This window comes from Artemia sp. Qi Xiang Cuo, chromosome 1 (genome assembly GCF_049724085.1).
Source record: "Artemia sp. Qi Xiang Cuo chromosome 1, ASM4972408v1, whole genome shotgun sequence".
NCBI lineage: Eukaryota > Metazoa > Arthropoda > Branchiopoda > Anostraca > Artemiidae > Artemia > Artemia sp. Qi Xiang Cuo.
This window is the reverse complement of record NC_142794.1, coordinates 21,715,204-21,740,113: the sequence shown is the minus strand read 5'-3', so window position 1 is coordinate 21,740,113 and position 24,910 is coordinate 21,715,204. Positions and strand designations below refer to the sequence as shown.

General features: G+C 36.0%; 1 protein-coding gene across 2 annotated transcripts in view; it reads left to right on the top strand.

Annotated features, from left to right (window-relative positions):
* The window catches only part of LOC148956113 (monocarboxylate transporter 13-like), a 42,107-nt gene that overhangs the window by 1,779 nt on the left and 15,418 nt on the right, over positions 1–24,910 (top strand). For both annotated transcript variants that reach the window (XM_089094930.1, XM_089094878.1), the window contains exons 2-3: positions 12,865–13,075; positions 19,629–19,772. In XM_089094930.1, coding sequence (XP_088951056.1) covers positions 12,871–13,075; positions 19,629–19,772 — 349 coding nt within the window. In that variant the 5' untranslated portion in view covers positions 12,865–12,870. The remainder of the gene's footprint in view (positions 1–12,864; positions 13,076–19,628; positions 19,773–24,910) is intronic.

The window sequence follows — 24,910 nt, the reverse complement described above, 5'->3', positions numbered from 1 at the left end:
CAAAAGGGGCTCATTCGATTTGAAATTGGAGTGGCTTGTGCCCTTTTTAATAGTCAAGAGTCATTGGAAGGCAACTAACCCCCCTCTCGCGCCCACCTTTTCCCCAAACATATCCAATCAAAATTTAAGATAGCAATTTTTTTCAACGCAGTTGAAAGTTTTGGAAATTAGGTCTTTGAAGGCGACAACCCCCCCCTAGCCCGCAGGGCCAGGGTTGTAAGTTATGCCCCGGGGTACATAATGTTTTTTCTTATAAAAAGTCTTGTAGTAGAAACTTCAAAAAGGGCTCATTGGATTGGAAATTGAAATAGCTAGCGCTCTTTTTAACAGTCGAAAGTGTTTGGAAGACAACTAACACCCCTTCCACACCCACTATTTATCCAAACACATCTAATCAACATTTTGAGATAGCCATTTTGTTCGGCGTAGTTAGAAGGTCAGGAAATTATATCTTTGAGGATGACATTCCCTCACAGCCCTCAGGGCAGGGGGTTGTAAGTTATGCTGTGGGGGCGTATAAGGTTTTTATTTAAAGCTTTGTCGTAAAAATTTGAAAAAGGTTTCATTTGATTGGAAATTCAAAGTGCTAGTGCCCTTTTTAATTGTCGAAATTTATTGGAAGGCAACTAAGCCCCCCTCTCACGCCCACCTTTTCCCCAAAAACATCCAATAAAATTTTTAGATACGCATTTTTTTCAACGTAGTTAAAAGTCTTGGAAACTAGGTCTTTGAGGATGATAACCCCCTCAGAGCCCTCATGGCCAGGGTTGTAAGCTATGCCCTGGGGGCATATAAAGTTTTTTATAGATATTGATGTTGTAAAAACTTCCAAAAAGGGTTGATTCGATTGGAAATTGAAAGGGCTAGTGCCCTTTTTAATAGTAAAAAGTGATTGGAGGGCAACTAACCCCCCTCTCACGCCCGTTTTTCCCCAAACACATCCAATCAATTTTTTTTAGATAGCCATTTTTTTTGCAGCACATCCGTGAACAAGTGCTAAATTGAGAGAGGAATTTGGGACAATATTTGGGGGCGCCCACCCGCCCAAAGTCTCGGGCAAGTGACCCAAAAATTTAAAAAATGTGTGAAAAATTCAATTTTTTTTTCAGAATGTGGGGCTAAGCTTAGGCAACGAATAGGTACTATTTGAAAGATAAAGATGGCTTTAAACGATTGTTTTGCCTGTTATTTCAAGCAAATTTATGGTCCTATGCCAATTTTAAATTCTTGGTCAACCTTCTTAAGACCATAGGCGGGTGTGCCTTGTTTGCCTCTTTTTTAAATTCTTGATCAGCATGCCTAAGACTCTATTCAGGCATGCCTTTCCAAAAACTAACCTGACAAGTATGTGTCCAATAAGAGAGTCATTCATACTCCTGCCATTTACCCGTGCCCCAGCCATTTAAACATTTGCCTCTCAATTGCTTGGACTATCTGTCTTGGCTTTTCTCTGTCTACAATTACCCAGCCCAGTCTTGACGCAACCTATGCAACCTATTGCCCAAAATACTATATATTACAAATCTTGAATAAACATGACTGCTACCAGCGACTACCATGACTGCTGTTGCTACTGTGACTACAGCTGCCATGACTGTAACTAATACTTGTTTTTTTTTACAACTTTAAATTAAATTCGAGTTTGCATTTTTTTTTATTATTATTATTATTTGTTAAATATTTGTAAATATTTCGCAATGTTTATCCATATCCTGGACCAGCCATGGTCCTGGACAACGTGGAAAGCTTACTTTTAAGTATAAACCAACAGTTTAAAAATCTATCGAAATTACCAGTAGCTACCATATTACAAACCTTGAATAACCAAATTAGAAATTCGCAGAACGCTAATATTATTTTCCACAAAAAAATACAGTAATTAAAGGAAGTTGCTTTTATTCAAATAGCGAACTTTTAGAAAGGATATCCAATATTAAATTTTTATACATATTTTCGTAATGGAACATGAAATATTAACTTATGCAATTTAATTTTTTTGGCGGTAATAATATAGGCGTTCTGAACCTGTTTGGCGCTAAAATTGAACGCTTTTCTTTGGGGCGCCACTATTACTAACACTACTGACAAATCATCGTAGCGCCAAGGTGCGTGTTACCAAAACAGCCAGCCCCTTTTTGCTCAGAGCTACACACTAGGGGAGTAAAGTAAAATATGTTTAGGGAGGGGCCCAAGTTAACCCAGTAACAACCAAATTTACAGTACCAGCACGTTTGACTCTGTCTCATAAATTCTTTTTTTTAAACAATAAAAAACTTTAGAGTAAAGAGCAAGGGGTTGAGGAGAGGACAGCCCCTTTCATATACGGAATAATTTCTGTTTGTTCTAAGCTTTGATATCGCTCCTTTCTATCAGTTAAAAGAACTTTTATTTTATTTAATCATGTTTAAGTTTTCAAGTAAACAGTGAAAATGACAATATTTTCTAAATGTGACCGTATAAAGAATCTTTTCTAGGATTCGAACCTATGTTACCACGGCCACAGGCAAGCGGTCTTACCGCTTCGCAGTATTTTTTCATAGGAATTCAAATATTCTCTAGGCATACTCAAAGAGTGCGTTTCTGTTTCTGAAATTCAATCGGTGTTTATGTCACTAAAGGGTATGCAGAAATCAGACCTTGTTGATACAAACGCAACAAGAATAATATAAGTGCATACAGACCAGTGTCATATATTGATCGGACCTCTTTCTCGCTTTTTGCTCTGAATTTATCTTTCGATTATGCCCTAAGACCATGAAATTTCGTCTGATTATTTTAATAATCCATTGGCAAACGGTGCGAAGATTCCCATTCAAGAGTTTTTGTTTCTACCCCTATGATGCCAATCATACGGACATATTTCAAGTACATGTATAAATAAAATTTGTTGTATTAGCAGCCCTTTTCGAAGTTTCTACGACAACTTCTTCGATACGAAGTGCCCTGGTCTAAAGGAAAAAAAAAAAATAAATAATACATTGTGTCAACATCTTTCTTATATGCCCCCAGGGCATAACTTGAAACCCTTGCCCTGAGGGTTTTGGGGGAGTGACCTCCTCAAAAACATATTTTCTATCTGGAAATCAACTACGCTGAACTGAATGGCTATCTCAAAGCAAAATGTTGTTATATTTTTAGCCCTCTTAATTCTAATTAATCAAATGAAAATCAAATGAAAATGGCAATCAAATGGATCAAAAAGTTAATCAAATGAAAATTGCATTTAAGCTCAACTCAGCTATGTATTCTTAGGCTTTCAAATGGGTTATTCAACAGAAACCACTTCCAAGCAATAATTTCAACAAAAACTGTGCTACGTCATTATCAGAAAAGTATAAAATTTACACAAGACTGGCGATATCCAGCCTCACTAAAACCATTTTGGTTTTGATAAGGGTATACGTCTAGAATTGGAATCGTTGAGAGGGAAACACGAAGGAAACAATTGTCACTTCATAATATGCAGAATAATTGTAGTCAACACATTTCAACTGTAGCTCCACTGTATTTTACTAGCAACCCCCCTTCCCCTCCTAATGTGCTAATATATAGCCCAATTTACATATTCCCGGTGCATTTTGCTATGCGTCACTCTTGTTTCAATCGGTATACCCGAAAACTGAATCAACTAATTCTAATTAACTCTCTTTATGCATTTTCGAATTCCGAGTCCCTCCAAAGGGCTAATCCTACAAATCTTGAATAACCAAATTAGAAATTCGCAGAACGCTAATATTATTTTCCACAAAAAAAACACAGTCATTAATGGAAGTTGCTTTTATTCAAATAGCGAACTTTTAGAAAGGATATCCAATATTAAATTTTTATACATATTTTCGTAATGGAACATGAAATATTAACTTATACAATTTAATTTTTTGGCGGTAATAATATAGGCCTTCTAAACCTGTTTGGTGCTAAAACTGAACGCTTTCCTTTGGGGCGCCACTATTACTAACACCACTGACAAATCATCGTAGCGCCAAGCTGCGGGTTACCAAAACAGCTGACCCCTTTTTGCTCAGAGGTACACACTAGGGGACCTTTGGTCTCTCTAGATTTGTTGCTCCAGTTTTATATTTTTTAAAAGTAATTTGTTGGTACTTCTATTGAAAAATTCCCCTTTTTAGACTTTTCATTGAAAAATTAAAAAAAGAATTGCCCCCTCCCTATGTTTTAAAAAACATGTAATTTTTCAAAATGTATTTTGAAATGTAAAAAGAAAAAGGCATTTTAAAGCACCCATGTTTTAGGCAATACTACTAATAATGCAACTGACAATAAATTGTAGCACCAGAATATGAGTGATTTCACCCATCTCTATTTCTTGGTGGAGGATGGTCGTCCTCCCTCAATTCATTTTTATTTCTGTCATGAAGCTTTCATTACCTTTGAGTTCTTTCTTTTAACCTATTCCCACTCTTCTCAAGAACATCCTATATTTCCTTTGGCTCCAGATAAACTTTCAAGAAGCATCTACTCTGCTTACCAATAACGTCATCTACATAATTGAAGTTTTTTACTCAATCAATATTTGTGTTGTACCAAGCATACAACTACAACAAATCAGTATCGATAAATAAATGAAACCCAAAACAAACAGAAATTAAAATAAATAACAGAGTCAAACTCAAAACGAGCAGAAATTAATGTGAGTGGGGGTCTAAACCCTTATGCTTTCTAAAAGTCAGAATATAATTTGTACTTTACTGAAATTTTTTTAAAAATATTTTCATTTTTATAACTTTAGGAAATCAAAATTAATTAGCATTTTAAGGAATAAATATCAGCATATGCATATTAAACAGACAATGCACATTTTTTCCAGTAAATTCATTTGAATTTGTTTCAGTAAAGTACAAATATTATTCTTCCCTTTAGAAAATATAGAGGTTTAGATTCCTACTCATATTAATTTCTGCTCATTTTGAGTTTGACTCTGTTATTTATTTTAATTTCTGTTTGTCTTGGGTTTCCGCCTGAAAAGTTATGTTTAGCTCACTTTCATTTGAAAAGACATTAATTTTTCTTCGGATAATGCCGAAAATCCCCCTCGTTAGAAAATGTTCATGATACCCCCTCCCCCCTTCTCTGTGGAAAGTCGCTCCAACAGGAGCTTCCCCAATGAAAAATTTGTCATGCAAAAAATTCAACCATGTAAAATTTCTCTTTTGAAAACTCCCCCCCCCTCACTCCTCCCTACAGATATATTTCCTCGACAATTTCTTACCGGTGAAACTTTCTCAAAAAATTTTTTAAACAGGTGAATAGCTTGTAGTTTTTGTATAAGAGAGGCGCACTGTTTCTTAAAGCTCCGAGAAGCTCTTAACTTCTCAAGCATAGTGCATAGAAAATGATTAGTCAGTTACTTTCTAAAGTGATTCTTTTTTAATAATTATGGATAACGTGAAGTATACCACTTTGGGGGTAAGTTCATCAACTGAAATAGAGCCTACTACTGCATCTTCTTTTGTTTATTTTGTAATTTCTGTTCTGATTAATGACAAATAATTTCATCCTAACATGCAAATTAACATCTTGTTTATATATATTTTTGACAAGGCATTTTCATTGGTCGTATATGATCAATCAATGATGCCTATCTATACGTACCAGGGCCGTATCCAGGATTTTTGTTCAGGGGGGTTTTACTAATTTTTGAATTTTTTTTGGGGGGGGGGGGGAATTACTAATTTTTGACTCAGTTTTCGACTAATTTTATTGATTTTTACCTAGGTTTTACTAATTTTCGACTTATTTTCGAGTAGGTCAAAAAATTTCGGGGGGGGGGGGGTTCAAACCGGGTAACCCCCCTCCCCTGGATACGGCCTTGATACGTACATTTTTCTACTTTATTTAAATGAAATTTTCGGATTTGTATATGATACTGAATTTTTGAGCAGAGCTGTACTGCTCCAGAATTGACTCAAGACTAGATCCAATTGCTGGAGACTAAATTTGAACTTTAATTGAGTCTAATTTGACTCGAAATCGAAAGCTCATTTAATGAACGTTTTATTTTTATCTTTTTTTATTGTTTTATTGAACAAACACAGTACAAGTTATACATATCAACCTATAACAGGACAGACAGAGAAGTAAAACAAAAAAAAACACACTTTAAAAAAGAGAAAGAAGAAGAAGAAGGGAGAAGAAAAAGTAACTGAGGAAAAAAGTAACCGGATATAGCGTCGGTACTGTAGACGACTATTATAGGCTGAACGAACCATCTTCTTTGAATTTTTATTTTAAATGTGAGTATGTGGATCCGATTCTAATTTTTACTGAAAAAACAAAAAAAAAAAAAAACCTACGCATCCGCGATCTATCTTCTGGCAAAAAAATACCAAATTCCACTTTTTTGAACACAGGAGTTAGAAACTTTTTCAGTAGGGTTCTCCGATACGCTGCATCTGATTTTGTGACTTTCATTAAGATTCTATGACTTTTTTCCTCCTTTTTTCGAAAATAAGGCAAATTTTCTTAGGCTTGCAACTTTTGAAGGGTAAGACTAAACTTGATTAAATTTATATATTTAAAATCAGCATAAGAAATTGATTCTTTTGATGCATCTATTGGTATCAAAATTCCATTTTTAGAGTTTTGGTTAGAAAGAGAAAGAAAGTTTTGATTAGAACTTTAGAAAGAGAGTAAACCCCGCCAGAATATGGCACGATCTTGATGAGACTTACACCATGAAATTTAACATTTCTGAAAACCCCATAATGTGGTTTACAAAAGTGGTTACTAATGTGGTTACATAATGTGGTTACTAACACTACTTAAAAATCATCGGAGCGCCAAGCTACGTGTTACCAAAACAGCTGACCCCTTTTTGCTCAGAGGTACACACTAGGGGACCTTTGGTCTCTCTAGATTTGTTGCTCCAGTTTTATATTTTTTAAAAGTAATTTGTTGGTACTTCTATTGAAAAATTCCCCTTTTTAAACTTTTCATTGAATAATTGAAAAAAGAATTGCCCCCTCCCTATGTTTTAAAAAATATGTTTTGAAAAATGTAATTTTTCAAAATGTATTTTGAAATGTAAAATGCAAAATGTATTTCCAAGCACCCTTGTTTCGGGCACTACTACTAATATTGCTACTGAAAATAAATCGTAGCACCAGAATACGAGTGATTTCACTCACCCCTATTACTTGGTGGAGGATGGTCGTCCACCCCACAAATTCATTTTTATTTTCTGTCATGAAGCTTTTATTTCCTCTGAATTCCTTCTTCTGACCTATTCCCACCCATGATTTTCATTGAGATTCTATGACTTTTAGGGAGTGTTTTCCCCTTTTTCGAAAATAAGGCAAATTTTCTCAACCTTGTAACTTTTGAAGGGTTGGACTAAACTTGATGAAATTCATATATTTAAAATCAACATAAAAATTCAATTCTTTTGATGTATCTATTGGTATCGAAATTCCGTTTTTAGACTTTTGGTTACTATTGAAACGAGTCGCTCTTACTATACAGTTTGTTACCACAAACTGTTTGATAGCTAATTTATTATCAAGTTTTTAAGTTTGTGATTGCTGACCCCATTAACTTAGAATCCAAGTCCAGTTTCATCTACTGCGCAGCGACAATTTATAAAATTAATTTATTTATCAGTACTGCATAGCCAGCTGCTATTGTACAAGAAGTATATTCTTTCTGTTTTAACCTTACTTTAAAAAATGAAACAAGATTACATTGGCTTGGAAACAAGATGACATTAAGTAAGGTATGATCACAGTCTTGGGCTAAATTTTATTATGAACTAAAAGACGATATGACACATGAGACAAACATCCGGCTTGTTTAACTGAAACTCCAGTGCCGAATTCTTTACCTTTATAATTCAGCGATTTGCCTAGCGACTAATCTTCCCATGACACAAATTGTCCTCTAAAGTCGATTCTGCTGTTTGTAGCGTTCTGTGTCTTAGCGCTTTAGAAATATTTAAAAAAGCTTCTGAAGTAGAATTTTGGAAAATTTTGAGTTTGGGGGGAAGGGGGATTTAAAAAACATCTTCCCATAACATAATTTGTCCTTTAAAGTCGATTCTGGTTTTTGTAGCACTCTATCTATTAGTGCTTTATAAATATTTAAAAAGTTTCTAAAGTAGAATTTTGGAAAATTTTGAGTTTGGGGGGAAGGGGGATTCCAAAAACATCTTCCCTTAACATAATTTGTCCTCTGAAGTCGATTCTGATATTAGTAGTGCTCTATCTATTAGGGCTTTAGAAATATTTAAAAGGCTTCTAACGTAGAATTTTGTAAAATTTTGAGTTTGGGGGGAAGGGGGATTTAAAAAACCTCTTCCCGTGAGAAAAAGTGTCCTCTGAAGTCGATTCTAATGTTTTTAGCACTCTATCTATTAGTGCTTAGAAATATTTAAAAAGCTTCTAAAGTAGAATTTTGGAAAATTTTGAGTTTGGGGGGAAGGGGGATTTAAAAAACCTCTTCCCATGACACAAATTGTCCTCTAAAGTCGATTCTGCTGTTTGTAGCGTTCTATGTCTTAGCGCTTTAGAAATATTTAATAAAGCTTCTGAAGTAGAATTTTGGAAAATTTTGAGTTTGGGGGGAAGGGGGTTTTTAAAAACCTCTTCCCGTGATATAAAGTGTCCTCTGAAGTCGATTCTAATCTTTTAAGCACTCTATCTATTAGTGCCTTAGAAATATTTGAAAAGCTTCTAAAGTAGAATTTTGGAATATTTTGATTTAGGGGGGAAGGGGCATTTCAAAAACATCTTCCCATGACACAAATTGTCCTCTAAAGTCGATTCTGCTGTTTGCAGCGTTCTAAAAGTCGATTCTAATATTTGTAGCGCTCTATCTATTAGTGCTTTAGAAATATGTAAAAAGCTTCTAAAGTCAAAATTTTGGAAAATTTTGAGTTTGGGGGGAAGGGGGGTTTAAAAACCTCTTCCCGTTATATAACGTGTCCTCTGAAAATGATTCTAATGTTTTTAGCACTCTATCTATTAGTGCCTTAGAAATATTTAAAAAGCTTCTAAAGTAGAATTTTGGAAAATTTTGAGTTTGGGGGAAGGTGGGTTTTAAAAACCTCTTCCCATGATATAACGTGTCCTCTGAAGTCGATTCTAATGTTTTTAGCACTCTATCTATTAGTGCCTTAGTAATATTTGAAAAGCTTCTAAAGTAGAATTTTGGAAAATTTTGAGTTTTGGGGGAAGGGGGATTTCAAAAACCTCGTCCCATGAAACAAAGTGTCCTCTACAGTTGATTCTGATGTTTGTAGCGTTCGATGTATTAGTGCTTTCGAAATATTTAAAAAAGCTCCCGAATGAGACATTGTGAAAATTCTGAGTTCGTGTGGACGAGGAGTTTAAAAACCAAAAACCCACGATATAATGTGCTATTTGACGTCTATTCGAATATTTTTAGAACTATATCTATTAGTTATGTAGAAAAATATAAAAAGCCTCTAAAATAAAATTTTGGAAAATTTTGAGTTAGGGGGGAAGGGGGATTTTAAAACCCTCTTCCCGTGATATAACGTGTGCTCTGAAGTCGATTCTGAAACTTGTAGCGCTCTATCTATTAGTGCTTTAGAAATATTTAAAAAAGCTTCTAAAGTAAAATTTTGGAAATTTTTGAGTTTGGGGGGAAGGGGGATTTAAAAAACCTCTTCCCGTTATATAACGTGTCCTCTGAAGTCGATTCTGATGTTTTTATCACTCTATCTATTAGTGCTTTAGAAATATTTTAAAAGCTTCTAAAGTAGAATTTTGGAAAATTTTGAGTTTGGGAGGAAGGGGAATTTTCAAAACCTCTTCCCGTGATATAACGTGTCCTCTGAAGTCGATTCTGATGTTTTTAGCTCTCTATCTATTATTGCTTTATAAATATTTAAAAAGATTTTGAATTTGAATTTTTGAAAATTTTGAGTTTGGGGGGAAGGAGGATTTTAAAACTCTCTTCTCGTGATATAATGTGTCCTCTGAAGTTGATTCTGTAACTTGTAACGCTCTATCTATTAGTGCTTTAGAAATATTTAAAAAAGCTTCTAAAGTAAAATTTTGGAAATTTTTGAGTTTGGGGGGAAGGGGGATTTTAAAAACCTCTTCCCGTGATATGACGTGTCCTCTGAAGTCAATTCTGATGTTTTTAGCACTCTATCTATTAATGCTTTAGAAATATTTAAAAAGCTTCTAAAGTAGAATTTTGGAAAATTTTGAGTTTGGGGGGAAGGGGGATTAAAAAAACATCTTCCCATAACATAATTTGTCCTCTGAAGTCGATTGTGATATTTGTAGAGCTCTATCTCTTAGTGCTTTAGAAATATTTAAAAAGCTTCTAAAGTAGAATTTTGGAAAATTTTGAGTTTGGGGGGAAGGGGGATTTCAAAAACATCTTCCCATGACAAAAATTGTCCTCTAAAGTTGATTCTGCTGTTTGTAGCGTTCTATGTCATAGCGCTTTAGAAATATTTAAAAAAGCTTCTGAAGTAGAATTTTGGAAAATTTGAGTTTGGGGGGAAGGGGTATTTCAAAAACATATTCCCATAAAATAATTTGTTCTCTGAAGTCGATTCTGGTTTTCGTAGCACTCTATCTCTTAGTGCTTTATAAATATTTTAAAAGCTTCTAAAGTAGAATTTTGGACAATTTTGAGTTTGGGGGGAAGGAGGATTTTAAGAACCTCTTCCTGTGATATAACGTGTCCTCTGAAGTTGATTCTGATGTTTTTAGAACTCTATCTATTAGTGCTTTAGAAATAATTAAAAACCTTCAAAAGTAGAATTTTGGAAAATTTTGAGTTTGGGGGGAAGGGGGATTTCAAAAACCTCTTCCCGTGACATAACGTCTCCTCTGAAGTTGATTCTGATGTTTTTAGCACTCTATCTTTTAGTACTTTAGAAATACTTTAAAAGCTTCTAAAGTAGAATTTTAAAAAATTTTGAGTTTTGGTGGAAGAGGGATTTCAAAAATATCTTCCCATGACATAATTTGTCCTCTAAAAACGATTAGGTTATTTTTACTGGTCTCTCTTTTCAAATCCTTTCCCTAATTAATACAGTTTAAATGGTCTTATCAACACAGAGGTGTTTGGCATGTGCCTGCTACCCTCAAGGGTAAGGGTTTCTGATAAGCAAAGTCTTGACATCACAACAAACCTGGTTTTATTATACCATAAAAATAGTCAGCAAGGACAGGAAATTAAATGGTTTAGGATTTAAATAGGATTTTGGAATATATTTTAATGAACAAGATTAAAAGCTGAAGTTGTGTAAGGTAAGCAGTGATTTATGATTATGATAGTAATATAGGAGGAAATATGAGTTAAAATAACTAGTAATTTGCAGTAAATTACCATTATATAGAGGGGGAGGAGTGGAGGTAAGTACTTCAAAGTACCCTCCCGGGACATACCTTAGCATGTACATCCATCCCTGAAAGTTTCATTTTCCTAACCCAACCCCTTTCCAAGATACCCAAAAGTAAGGTAGGTGGAAAGGGCAAATTGATTATGTAGCTAGTAAAGGTCTTAGGGCTATATGGCTAGTTTTAAAGAGTAGTGTTTTGAAAGTAGGCCTGACAGACCTTAGGCTTCAGAAAAGGATATTCCAGACTAAGCTAGCTTCCGTAACGTCTTTTGCAGCAGAGGTGTGGGGTATGGAGAAGGCTGATAAGGTAGACCGGTTACAGTTGATGTATTTTAAGCGGTTAATAGGGGTTAGTGATAAGTTTAATCTTGTAGTATTAAAAGGTGATTTAGGTTTGTTATCATTAAGGGTGGGAAGGTTAGTGCGGATAGTAAATTATTTGGGAAGGATTATAAATCTGCCTAGTAGGAGGCTAGTAAAGAATGCATATGAGGAGATGCTAGTAGATGGCAGGATAAGTTCTTGGCCAAACCGGGTTAAAGAGATTATTGATAGATGTGGTTTTAGTGAGTATTGGAATGAGGGGAAGGGGCTAGGTATGGAAGTGGGGCTAGTTGCAAAAAAGGTAAAGGATAGACTAATAGAGCAGGAAATTCAAAGGTGGCAGAATCAGAAATCATCCTCGGCGTCCCTGGGGCTGTATGGGCTGGCAAAGGAGGTTTGGGGGGGGAGGAAGTTTACTTTAAAGCGGGGATGAGTAGTGAGGATTTAAGATGGGTAATTTTGGTTCGGGGTAATTTTTTGGGTATTGGAGAAAGGAGGAAATATATTGGGAATTATAGGATTAAAAATGGTCCTTACCAGTGTCCTATGTGTGGAGAAGAGGAAGATCTTATCCATTTTATGGGTACATGCCAGGAGTTAAGAAATTTGAGGAGGGAAGTGTTTTCAACAGATTTTGGAGGGGTGGATTGGTTTGAAAAAATTTTAAAAGGTAAAAATTATGATGATTTTAGAAGGTTGGGTAAATCTGTAAGAGTGGGTATGGCACATAAAGAAACTTTTTTGATGAATTGTGAGCGATTTAATGTGTGTTTTTTTTGTATTTATTTTTGTTTTGTTATTTTGCCATGGCCCGAAAAGGCTTTTGTTGCAATAAATATCTATCTATCTATCTATAAGGTATAGTACGGGGAGCCAGGACAGTAAGTAAATGTCCCTGGAGACATTGATCAAAATTCAGATGATTTGACTTCCTCAAGGTTGACGATATCTAATGACATTGAGGTTTGTCCAATCCAATCGCGGGTGGAGCGTTATCCAATCAAATCCAATGACATTGGGAGGTCGGGCTAGTTTTGTATAATAGCCAATGTAATTGAGGATCACGTCGGTCCATTTTCACTGTCATTGTTTGTTTAAAAGTGGTACTGCTCTGAGTTATGTATTTGCTACATTGTTAAGTTGAATAATCATTTATTGTATTTGATTTCTTTTTTAATGCTTGCTTTTATTTTTAGAGGAATATGGGTGCTGTTGGACCAGTGAACGGTGCTGTTGGACCGTGGATCATTGTTATATCGGCCTTCATGTGCCATTTAATCGTAGATGGAACTTGCAGCACTTTTTCATTACACTCTGCTGATATTTTGAACTTAGAGGGTGGAGCCATGGCAAAAAAATTCATTGCTTGGGCTGGCTCTCTATTAATTGGAGTTTACATGATTTTCGGTAAGAACCTGTATCTCTGATTTCTGTTTGATTTACTCTTTAAATTTTTCTTAATCAGACTCGTACACAAAATTTATTTTATGGGGGATACGCATGTGAAAATAAAAATGGGTGAGTCATATAAAAATTATTAGAAATTATAAGGAAATTTATTAAAATAACGTTTAATAAGGGGATGGGGACGTTCATTGCTTTCGTTATTCGCTTAATCGTTCAGTACTTTCTTCATTTTATGCTCCAACAATATGTTTTGCTACCTCACAGACAGGCTATACATGACATTTGATAAAAAAAAAATCCCGGAAACCAAGGATGATTTTCAGCCAGTTGAAAATAAGAATTGAAAAGACGGAAACAAATATTCTGACAAGGATCTCCACCAAGCCATCCTCAGTGCTCAAACACACAGAAAAAAAAACTAGCCTTTTCAAGTGAAACCTAAATAAAAAAAACTTTAATGTTTTTGTCTTTTCGCTTCGTTTTTTAACTGGCTGAAAATTACCATGATTCTCTTGACTTTCTTAATTATCTTTTATGTTTTGTTCGTCTTTCATCAAACATTATTTTTCTTATATTTTTTGCATACTGTTACTAGTGTAATCAACCAAATTATTGACAAAGTTTTTTCCAAATGCATGATATGCGGCTTTTTTGTATTTGTTTGAAATAGATATTCATCCCATAAAGTTGACGATTAAGCTGCCCGTAGACAAATATGCCCGTAGCAGAATATGAGTAACTCTTAATATTTTGTAATTAATCAGCTGAATATCAAGGAGGTTTTACTTGATTAATTTAGAAAAAAGCAATTTTTTGATGAAAGTAAAGAGCGTAGTTTTGGCAATTAATTTTTGAGAAACTGTTTTAAACAAACTGAGTCGTGATATTTTCCTAAATTTTTCAGAACTCTGGAAAACTTTTTCACCAGCCAGTTTTTTTAAAAACGTATTTTTAAACTTCTGGTTACTTTGGGCCTTGGTTCGCTCTTTACTAGGGACTTCTGTTTGGGACTTATCGCATAATAATAATTTATTATAAGCCAAAAAACAGGCCATACAGAACAGTATTCTTAATTACACTCCACAAGAAAAATAACATAAATATCAAGTTTCACTCCTTGATGACAACGCTTCATTTACATATTTACATAACTGCCTGATTGTCCTTTTTACAATCGTTTTAAGGAAAACCGCGACAAACCAAATACCAACCACCAAAAAAATTACCCATAAAATAGAAACTTGCTGGCACACGGCGAGAATATGGGCCACATCCTCAATACTTAGGTTATATCTGGGGAAAGAGTAATCCGCATCTACATCTGGGGCCACCCTTTTTCTTTCAAATCTCTTTTTCTATTTTTTAGTGGCAGGCAATTCATTTGGATTTGAAAGTACGCTCTCAATGTGTCCCCCGGTAATGTTAGTTTTAAATAAAATTCAAATCCTAACATTTCTGTGACATTGGAATGAAACTTCAATGTTCCAGATTTTTTAACTGCCTTGGTCCATATTTGGACTTTTATTCCTGGTCTTTTATTCTTCCTATAAACAAAGCCAAAAACGGCTCACCCTGATCTGAGGGTCCTAGCCCCTCATTCCAAATATATGATAATCCTAATCCATCTAAAACATTTTTATTTGGTACGGCCACGATCTTTTACGTTTCGACCGTAGCATCTCCACATAAGATGTTTTTGCTAAACTATCTTCTGGCAGACTTAGAACTTTTAGCCAGTACCGGATCATATGTGCTAATCTACTCATTCTCAGCGAAAATATACCTAGGTCACCTTTTATTGCCTGATTGTGGGTCGTTAAGTGAAGACCAATTAATCTCTTAAAGTGTTGCAGCTGAATTGATTCCAATTTTGGTGCCGGGTCATGTCCCCAGAGTTCAGCTCTGTAATGGATAGTAGGCAAAACTTTAGAATTAAAAACATATTTATGAATTTTTAGATCATTTATACTTGAAAGCCTTGAATTACGTAAAATGGCAGCTCAAACTGCTTTCCCTCTCTTAATCATCTCTTTCACATGCTCTTTCCATCCTCCATTTGCTGAAAGTGTTACTCCCAAATATTTAAAATTTTCGCTCTCTTTTACATTTTCACCTTTATAATAAAATTCTACTTTTTAATATTCAACACTAGTTTCTTTCTATCTAAATATTCTTCTAATATACTCAATAAGATTTGGAGCTCCTCTGGTGACTTGCCTATTAACACCGCATCATCAGCAAAAAGCAACAGAGATAACGTCAGGTTCCCTAGTGACACTGTAGGGGCCCATACCTTTTTAAAATAGTCAACAATATCAGTTGTATAAAACGTGAATAACCTAGGCGAAATACTACTACCCTGTTTTACTCCTTTTCTAATTTCAAACGGCGACGATAATCCCTTCCCTAAAACTTTAACTATACCAAATGTCTTTCTATACATATCAGCTAGTATCCTAACGAAAAGTCTTGGTAAGCCTACCTTTAACAGTTCTAAGCACAGGGAAATCCTATCAATACTGTCGAAGGCCTTTTCTAGATCCAAAAATGCAACGTACAACCTATTCATCCCTTTTGCATATTTCTCTACAAGCGCCTGTAGGACTAAGACCCTATCAAAAGCATTATATCCATCTCGAAATCCTGCCTGCTCCTCCTTCAAAATCCTTTATTTTTCTAACCAATGAGCTAATCTAGCATCTAGTATTCTTTCTAATATTTTGCTAAGACTAGGTACTAAAGATATCGGTCGATAATTAATGTGATCCGCTGGGTCTCCCTTTTTGAATAGTGGCAAAATAAAGGATGTTTTCCCCGGCAAGGGCCATTCTCCAGAAGCCAGAACTGAGTTAAAGATAGCCAAGAAAATCGGCATAAATAAAGTTGGAATTGTCTCAAGTTCTTTATTTGGATTCCATCGGTACCAGGTGCTGATCCACCTTTCATGGCGCTTATACATTCTTCAATTTCTTCTTCCGATGCGGGTTTTATCAGATCATAATCGTGTTCTTTCAGTGGGAGACTGGTCTCATTCTCTGTATTCGATAACTCGTCGCTGAACCAGCAGTCAAACGAATAGTCTTCCTGAACCGCATCGTTGTAGTATGTAGGTCATGTTTTTGGGTCAGGTACTTTTGGCTGAGCTATAGAGGCCCCTTTTTTCATCTTTCTCCAGAAAGACCGCATATCACTCTTTTCATAAAACTGGATCAGCTCCTCCTTACCTTTCTGAATAACTAGTCTCATCTTCTGTTTTAAAAGGCGTTTATACTCCCGGCGAACACTTTTAAACCTTGTTACTAGTCGACGCCTATTTTCCTCTTTTTCCTCTTCCCTCAAAATCTCCATTTCTTTAATCAATTCTAATTTTTTTATTCTACATTCCTCATAAAAAATCTATATCCTTACGACCTCCTTTATTTCCTAGAACTGGGCCTGTTATTTTATGTAAAATCTCAGTGAACTCTTCTATCAATCTATCATGGTTATTTATCTTCTTTAAATTATTTAGCCTTATAACTACATCATCCTCTGAAAACGTTTCACTTAATTTAACATTTTCCTCTGTAGACAATTCCCTAGGTATCTGACGTCTAACATTTTTATTATAAATACGACTTTTGCTTGAAATATCCCTCCTTTGGGGAGCACTCCTTGATTTAATTTCTAAAAATACCGGTAGATGGTCCGATCCTACTAGCTTAAGCACATCCACATTAAGGTAATTTAGATCCCAGCGAATATCCACCAAAACATAATCAATTAAACTTGCTTTAGCCCCAGATACGCAGGTAAACTCACCCCGATTTTTATCCTTTCCAAATCTTCCATTTCCAATCATCAAACCCGATTCTGCGCATAGTGTCAACAACCTTCTACCCTATTGATTTATTCTTCTTTTTTGATCCCTGCTAGCTCTGGGAATTCTGTAGACGGCTGGGACTGCTGACGGAATACCTGGAATTAACACATCTTTTAATTCAACTTCATCACTAGTATAAGCATTAAAATCACCCATTAATATCAATCTATCATTTTCAAAATTAGCTCTTTCTTCATCTAATTCTTTTACCAACAAATTCCACGTATCTTCATTTCGGTACGAGCTATTTTGAGGCGGAATATATATCGATCCTATTACAATACGCAGTCCATCCCAACATTCTATTCTAATCCAAATAACATTTTCTGATTTACTTTTCAGCTCTGTATAACTTTTAAAAGACTCACCTTTTATCAACACTACGAGGCCTCCAAAATAACGATTGTTCAAAGTTAACTCTCGCGATACACTTATCACATTCAAACCTCTTACTTTTGGAGTTTAACTTGGGCAATGCCAGGTTTCTATTAATAATACAAATTCAAAATTTGACAAATCACTTTCCACAGAACTTAACTTATTTTTTATACCCTGTACATTCCAAGATACAAACTTCAGGGTTTGTGTATGGCCTTGTCGATACTATTGGGCTCCGTAATCACTCGGGGGGAAAGCTAACCGGTAATAATCGTCACCTCTAGGCCTATTAATACCCCTTTACTGCCAAGGCTGATTTTTTTGTAGCTGCCTGAACGGGCGTGTGTTTTGTCTGTAAATTGGTGGCCAATTCCCTTCAGTAACCCGGCTTGTCAATGGCTCCTCATTTCTTTGCCGTACATTTCTAGCGGTGTGACTGTAAGTATTATCAACGGGGCTATTCTCGCTACTTTTACGACCTTTCCCTTTTCCTATTGTTTTCGGCAAGTTGCTGTTTCTTTCAACTATCGTGTTCGTGTCACTTTCATTACCAGAACAGTCCGACTGATCTGAAGGGCAATTCTGTACTGAGCTCTGGTTATTTTCATTGACATTAGCGGGATTTATACCTCTGATCTCTGAGTTACTTTGCGCTGGATTAGGGGCCCTAATTGGGTGGCTTACCGTCATTTCTTTTACTTTTTGACATTCACGGTCGTAAGTGTACGTTTTACCTTCAATGATAAGCCTATCGCCTTTGAGCCACGCATTTTGACCTTTTACTAGGGCTTGGGACAGCACTGGCTTCAAATTTTTTCTAGCCTCGCGTTGATACGTAGTGTAGTTCGGAGCAACCCCTACGCCGTTCTGTTTCAATACAAAACTTTTCCTGAGAACCTCATTTCGTAATCCCAAGGCGTGCCACTTAACTATTACAGGGCCTAATCTCAGGCGGAAGCATCCTTTATGTCCCTCCGAGAAAGCTGTAGGTTTGGGAGGCACCAGCTAAGAAACTCGCAAAGCTCATCCTTCAAACTAGACTGGAAAGGACCAGTCACAGGGAAATTGTAAAACACGAGGTTATAACGCTTTATTTCTGCCTCAGAATGAGTCAATTTTCAGTGTAGACTCCCTGAGTTTGTTCCTCATTTCCGCTAGATCGTTTGAAATTTCTGATTTTGTTGTATCTAGCTGTTTACTAAAACTATTCATTTTTGCATCTATACCGGATAAGCTGTTTGAGAGCTGTGGGATCAAATCCAGTTTGAAATTTATTCCACGCATAAACTGAGAAATCGCGTCGGGATCTGACGTATCCGGAAGTTGAGGTGGCTGAATCTGATTCCCCTCCATTTCTGCTTGCTTATTCAAGATAATTAAGATTGCCTACCTTATACTCTGCTAGAAATATTTTCCGGCAGCAGAGTTTATTCGTTGCGTCCCGCTTTAGCCCGGGACAAAACTTCGTAGCGCGCTCTTCCTCAGTTGTCAACGAAATGAATCTTTATCCGGAGACGCTGCTATGCTGGAGGGCGTGGCTAACTTCTCCCCGTCCTTGCGCACTGTATTGTGTATTAACTGATTTAAACTAATAGATGTTATCACTCTGAATGACCGATGAATACATATTCGTCCGAACCCTATCGTACAAGGGTCCAACCTTGAAGAGGGGGTCATATCCCGGATTCCCCTTTTTGATTGCTTTGAAACTATCATTTGCGTGGAATAACTGTAAACTTCAATACTGCCCGAGTCAGATCCATTTCATTCCACAAAATCCGAAAAATTTCACTATGTCAAATTCAGTACTGTGCGAACGTTGTTAGATGACTCATAAAGGGGCAAAGTAATATACCTTTCGATAGCTTTCGTTCTCTTGTTTCTGGCTATGCAGATAATTTCTTGTTTCAACCAATCAGAAAGGAGCTATAGGAAAAATCTTGGTGTGCCTTATAAGAGCCACCAGCCATCAAAGGGTTAAGAACTTTCACCTTTTGGTCTTTTTTTTTTGTTCTTCCTGTTGTGGCCCTTGTTGTCTTTCGTCTATCATTATATTCTTCCTTCTTTGTGCTTAAAATTGAAGCTGTCAATAGCTTTGGGCTGTCCCCTCCTCGACGCCTCGCTCTTTATGCTAAGGTTTGACTGTCTCACAACTTTATTTTTTAAAACAATAAAAACTTTAGCGTAAAGAGCGAGGTGTTGAGGAAGGTACAGCCCCTTTCATATACAGAATAATTTCTGTTCGTTTTAAGTTTTAATGTCGCTCCTTACTTTCATTTAAAAAAACTTGTTTTTCTATTTAATTCTTTTAAGGTCCATTCGCTGGTGCTCTGTCGGAAGTCATTGGTTTTGGGCAGACTGCCATTATTGGAGGAATCATTGGATCCATCGGCCTTTTTTTGGCGTCCCAGGCCACAAATATTTATTTTTGCATACCAACCTATTGTATTATGGGAGGTAAGTAAGCAATTCGGTAACTTCTAGCATGTTAAAAAAAATATTATTTAAGAGGGAACTGTAGGGAAAAATTCCCGGCCATCTCTTCCATGTTAGATATTTTTAGCTTGTCCCTTCAAGTCGAGTGAATGTTTTGCAAGTCGTCGTCTTCCAAGCTTTTTGTATTTTTGCTTTTAAAATGTGTAAATAAATAATTATCCGTTGATTAGTACCGTCCTACGTTTAAAATTTGTAATTTCAATTTTTGATAAAATTTGAATATACTTAAAAAATTGGCTATGAATAGTAATTTTGGTGAAAAGCCCTTGTTAATATTACTACTAAAGAATTTTTCTTGGATGAAAAGAAGTATTATTGTTTGTATGGATGGAAATTCTGTGAGACTTTTTATCTTCTACATAACTGAAGCCATCACAACCTCTATGATAGGATTGTCTTATCGATAAATACGTTGCATATATATTTTGAAATACATTGAAGTACTTTATATAAATAGAAAAAGAAAAAATATTACCATTTAAAGTTGCTGAAAACTAAGCTCCTTGCTGGATATGCCACCCCAAGGAAATTTCATGGCGGGGCTGATGATGACCTGACTTGGCTTTTCCACCTCTGTGCTGGTAGATATGGGAATGTTACATACTAGCTGTACAGAGAAACATTCTAATTATTTCCTACTCCCCCCTCCTCTTTTAAGGTTTATCTGAAGCCTCATGAAGAGTAAGCAGTTTGTCCATTAAAATATAAGAATCTACCCTACCCCCACCTAAACAATGAATCACTGCCCCCTCATTGTAGCTGATACGCAATTACAGATCACCAGCGTGGCCTAATTTCATTACAAATAAAGCGAATCAGTTTGGTTGAATCCAGCACTACCACCGTGTTCATTTTTTTTTTTCAGGAAGCCTAAAATATAGTTATTGATGCTTTTAAATCAATTAGCTTCTCAGGATTTAAAATTAATTGCAAATTCGTCCTCTTCTGGGTAAAGTCGTAGTTTGGTGCCTTAAACCGCCTAAACTGTCACCCAACCACCACTGATATTTTGGCGTCTGGCCCCCCTGGAAAATTTTCTGCCGGCGCCCTTGATTCCCATGTATCTTCTCGGCTATAAGAACTAATATTCGGAGGCAAATAAACAACACACAACAAGGGGAACGTTTTTAACTGATAATAATAACCATAATAAATTTTCAGAATCACTTTCTAGCCTATGAAATAAATTAAATACACTCTTTTTTACAAGTGCCGAAACTCCTCTATAATATCTACCATTGGCCGAAACTTTTCTCCTACACTCAAAACATCAAAATCTTCACACGACGAAAAATGATCTAGAGAATTCCACGTCTCAACAAGGCAAACAACATCCCAACTTTTTGCAATCGGCTTATGTACTTGACTCTAATAGATTTTCTAACTTTTCTCTACTATAACTTTGCGAATTCCAAACTACAAAACGATTCACTGTGGCCCTGTATTCCCTATTCTGACAATTTTGACTGGTTCCCAGGTACTACTATACCCCCCCCCTCCAAGTAGGATGCTCCTGATAAAAAACCAGGGCTTTCACTATATGGCGAGGCGCAAATGATTCGTAATCCTGAATTGCCTCCCTTTCTCGAACATTTTTGTGCCTTTTTCCTGCTCTAAAGGGCTAATGTTCTTACTATTTCTTTGTCCTGTCTCACAATCTGCTGAGCTAAATCCACCACAGGTTCTCGGCTAATGGGGGTATGAAACTGCTCACCAACAAAAGCAGCCCGGTCTTCCTTTTCTACACTAAATACAGAACCAGCACTTCCAAAACTCTGACCACTAGCAGCAGAATTTACCGATCCGCTTCTCTCACGCGAAATAATCTTATTATCACTGAAAAAAATTCAAATAAACTTACTGAAAAAAATCCGCATTGTCAGTTTAACATACATGCGGATATTTATTCCTCAAAATCTTAATTGATTTTTGATTTCTTAAAGTTATAAAAGTGAAAACATTTAAAAGATTTTTTTTTCAGTAAAGTACAAATTATATTCTGGCTTTTAGAAAGCATGGGGTTTAGAACTCTACTCATATTAATTTCTGCTTATTTTGAGTTTGACTCTTATTTGCCCTTTGATCACTTTCTACTAATGAAAAAGGCACTAGTCTTCTCAATTTCACATCTAATCAGCCCTTTTTGAAGCTTCTACGACAAAACTTTGTATAAAAACCTTATATGCCCCAAGGGTATAATTTACGATCCTTGTCCTGAGGGCTATGAGGGGAGGATTGTTATCCTTAAAGACATAATTCCCAGACCTTTCAACTATGTCGAACAAAATAGTCAAATCAAAATGTTGATGTAATTGCTCTGACAGAAACGTGGTTGAGAGATAATACGACAAGTTTATTAGATATAGGCGAGTATCGACTTCACGTTCAGAATAGAGAGAAAAGGCAACATGGTGGACTGGTAGTTTATGTTAGGATATTTAGGTGAGGAATGAAAAGCGCGTAAATAAGGAAATGGTATTTGAAAATGTGGTATTAAAATTATGTAAATCGGGACAGAAATTTTTTGTGGTTGTAGTGTACCGCCCGCCGTCAGGTTCTACTGAGGAATTCTTGGAGCTCCTAGAAAAGCAATTGGATGAGCTTGCTGATAATAATAAACCTTTTTTCGTTCGTGGTGATTTAAATCTGGACCTAAATAAAGTGGGTGCTAATCCTAATACTCGTGAAGTCTTAAACGTGATGTTTTGTTATGATGTGTTTCCTTTGGTGAATAATTGTGCTCGTGTTACTTACAATTCTGAGTCCCTCCTTGATAATATTTTTTGTGGTAATATGCGTATTTAAGTTTTAGTTGTGATTAATTAAGTTTCTCGTCAGTTTGGGTTTTTGTTGTGTGTGAATAATTTTTGCACACCGATGAGTAATAATTAGAAAACACGTAATGATCGATTGAGAATTGATGGAGATGTTTTGGTTTGGTTTAAAAATGAATTAGAAAAATGTAAGTTTCAGTTTCTTGAAGATAGTGAACTTGATGTAAATATGAAGTTTTGTTTTTGGTATGGTAAAGTGAATGACATATTGAAGTCATGTTGTAAAATGTCAAGGCAGTCAGTTCAAACCGAGACCCCAGTTAAACCTTGGATTTCTAAGGTACTGATGGCAGCGATAAGGAAAAGGAGGTGGTTATTTAAATATTCTAAGACATTACCATATGCCGAAGAGAGGTACAGAAAATATAATAACGAATTGAATAAGCTACTTCGAAAAGCTAAAATAGAATATTCCAGAGAAGAATTCAAAAAGTCGGAAGGAAATCCTGCGAAGACGTGGAAAACAATCAACTCGGTAATCCGCCCAACCCAGAGTTCTGTTACCCCAGTTTGTACCTCATCGCCACAGAAAGCAGCTGATCAGATGTGCAACCACTTTGCAAATATTGGAAAAAATATGGTAGGTACAGGATCCTCCTCCTCTTTAGAAGAGTCTTTTGTTCAGTTTTTACCTGTGGCTAGTGATTTTTCTGATCTTTTGCCTCCGATTAATGTTGAGGAGCTCCGAAATACAGTTTGGAGCATGAAGAGTAATGCCGCAGGTAGTGATTATTTTTCCCTGAAAGTTTTGAAGCATATATTTCCAGTTGTATCAGATAATTTAGTGTAGCTATTTGATCAGTTTATGAAATGTGGTATTTTTCCTGATTGCTTTAAGTCGGCTAAAGTTATTCCGATATTTAAAGGTGGTGGTAAGAATTCTTTCCATGATTATAGACCTATATCTCTTCTCCCAGTGTTAAGTAGAGTGTTTGAAAAGATGATAAATGCTAGAATGGTTGAGTTTCTAGAATTGCGGAGACTTTTTAATTCCAACCCAGTTTGGATTCCGAAGAGGAATGTCGACGGATCAGACCGTTCTGTTTTTGGTGACGTTCGTAAATGATGCCCTGGATGCTGGTTGGAAAGCGGCTTCAGTTTTCCTCGATATTGTGAAGGCGTTTGATTCGGTTGATCATGGTATTCTGCTTGCAAAACTTGATAATTGTGGATTTCGTGGTGCGTTCTTAGGCCTTTTAAGGTCTTTCCTTTATAATCGTTCTTTGTATGTTAGTGTTGGAGGTGCCGTATTGGGTACAAAGAAAGTTGAATATGGTGTGCCACAACGGTCTGTGCTCGGGCCTACACGATTTTAAATCTTCATTAATGACTTATGCGAAGCTGTGGAGGATTTGTCGTTTGACCTGAATTTTCCCGTTAGTGAAACCATAAAGTTAATTATTGCGCTATTTGCGGATGATGCGCATTTTACAGTGGCAGTGAAGACGGAACTGCAACTCATGGGGAAGCTTATTACGGGTATTAACCAAATTTGGAAATGGACTAGAGCTAACAAACGGAGGTTAAATAACAATAAATCACAGTTTCTAGTTTACGGAAGAAACCCCCAATTACTATCTATGGATTAATGAGCTTAGACTTGTTGATACTTCAATCCAGCGACTAAAGACTGTCAAGTACCTTGGTGTCCTCATAGATGAATGTTTAAGTTATAAACCCCATATAGAGTTGTTAAGTAGTAAGATTGCAAGGAATGTTGGGATTATGAGAAATCTGAGGATTTTTTCCCCTGTGATGTAATAAGGTCTTTGTATTTTTTTACTGTTCACCCGTACCTTTTATACTTTAATTTCGTTTGGTCGAGCACTTTCCTGACACATCTACTTCCGCTTCGTGCGATGCAGAACTCAGCTATAAGAGTGCTTTGTGGTGATAAAAAAGGTGCATCAGTGAGAAGGAGATATGTTGAACGACATATTCTGCCTTTACACAGAGTTTCTAAATTTTATTCAGCTTTGTTTTTTTTTAAATATGAGCGTGGATTATTGTCACAATGTTTCGGTCAAATGTTCGTGGCTAGATGTAATGTCCATGAATACTCAGCCAGAACAGCATCCCAGATAAGACGATCTCAGGCTTCAACTCGAAGATCATTCTTCTCTATCTGTCATGTTGGACGAGGGTTTCATAATAGTTTACCAAATGAATTATTAGTTGAAGAAAATATTACTAGTTTTAGGAGTAGGTTAAAATCTCTGCATTTTGGTGAGTATAATATTTCTTAGCGATTTTCTCTTGAGTGGT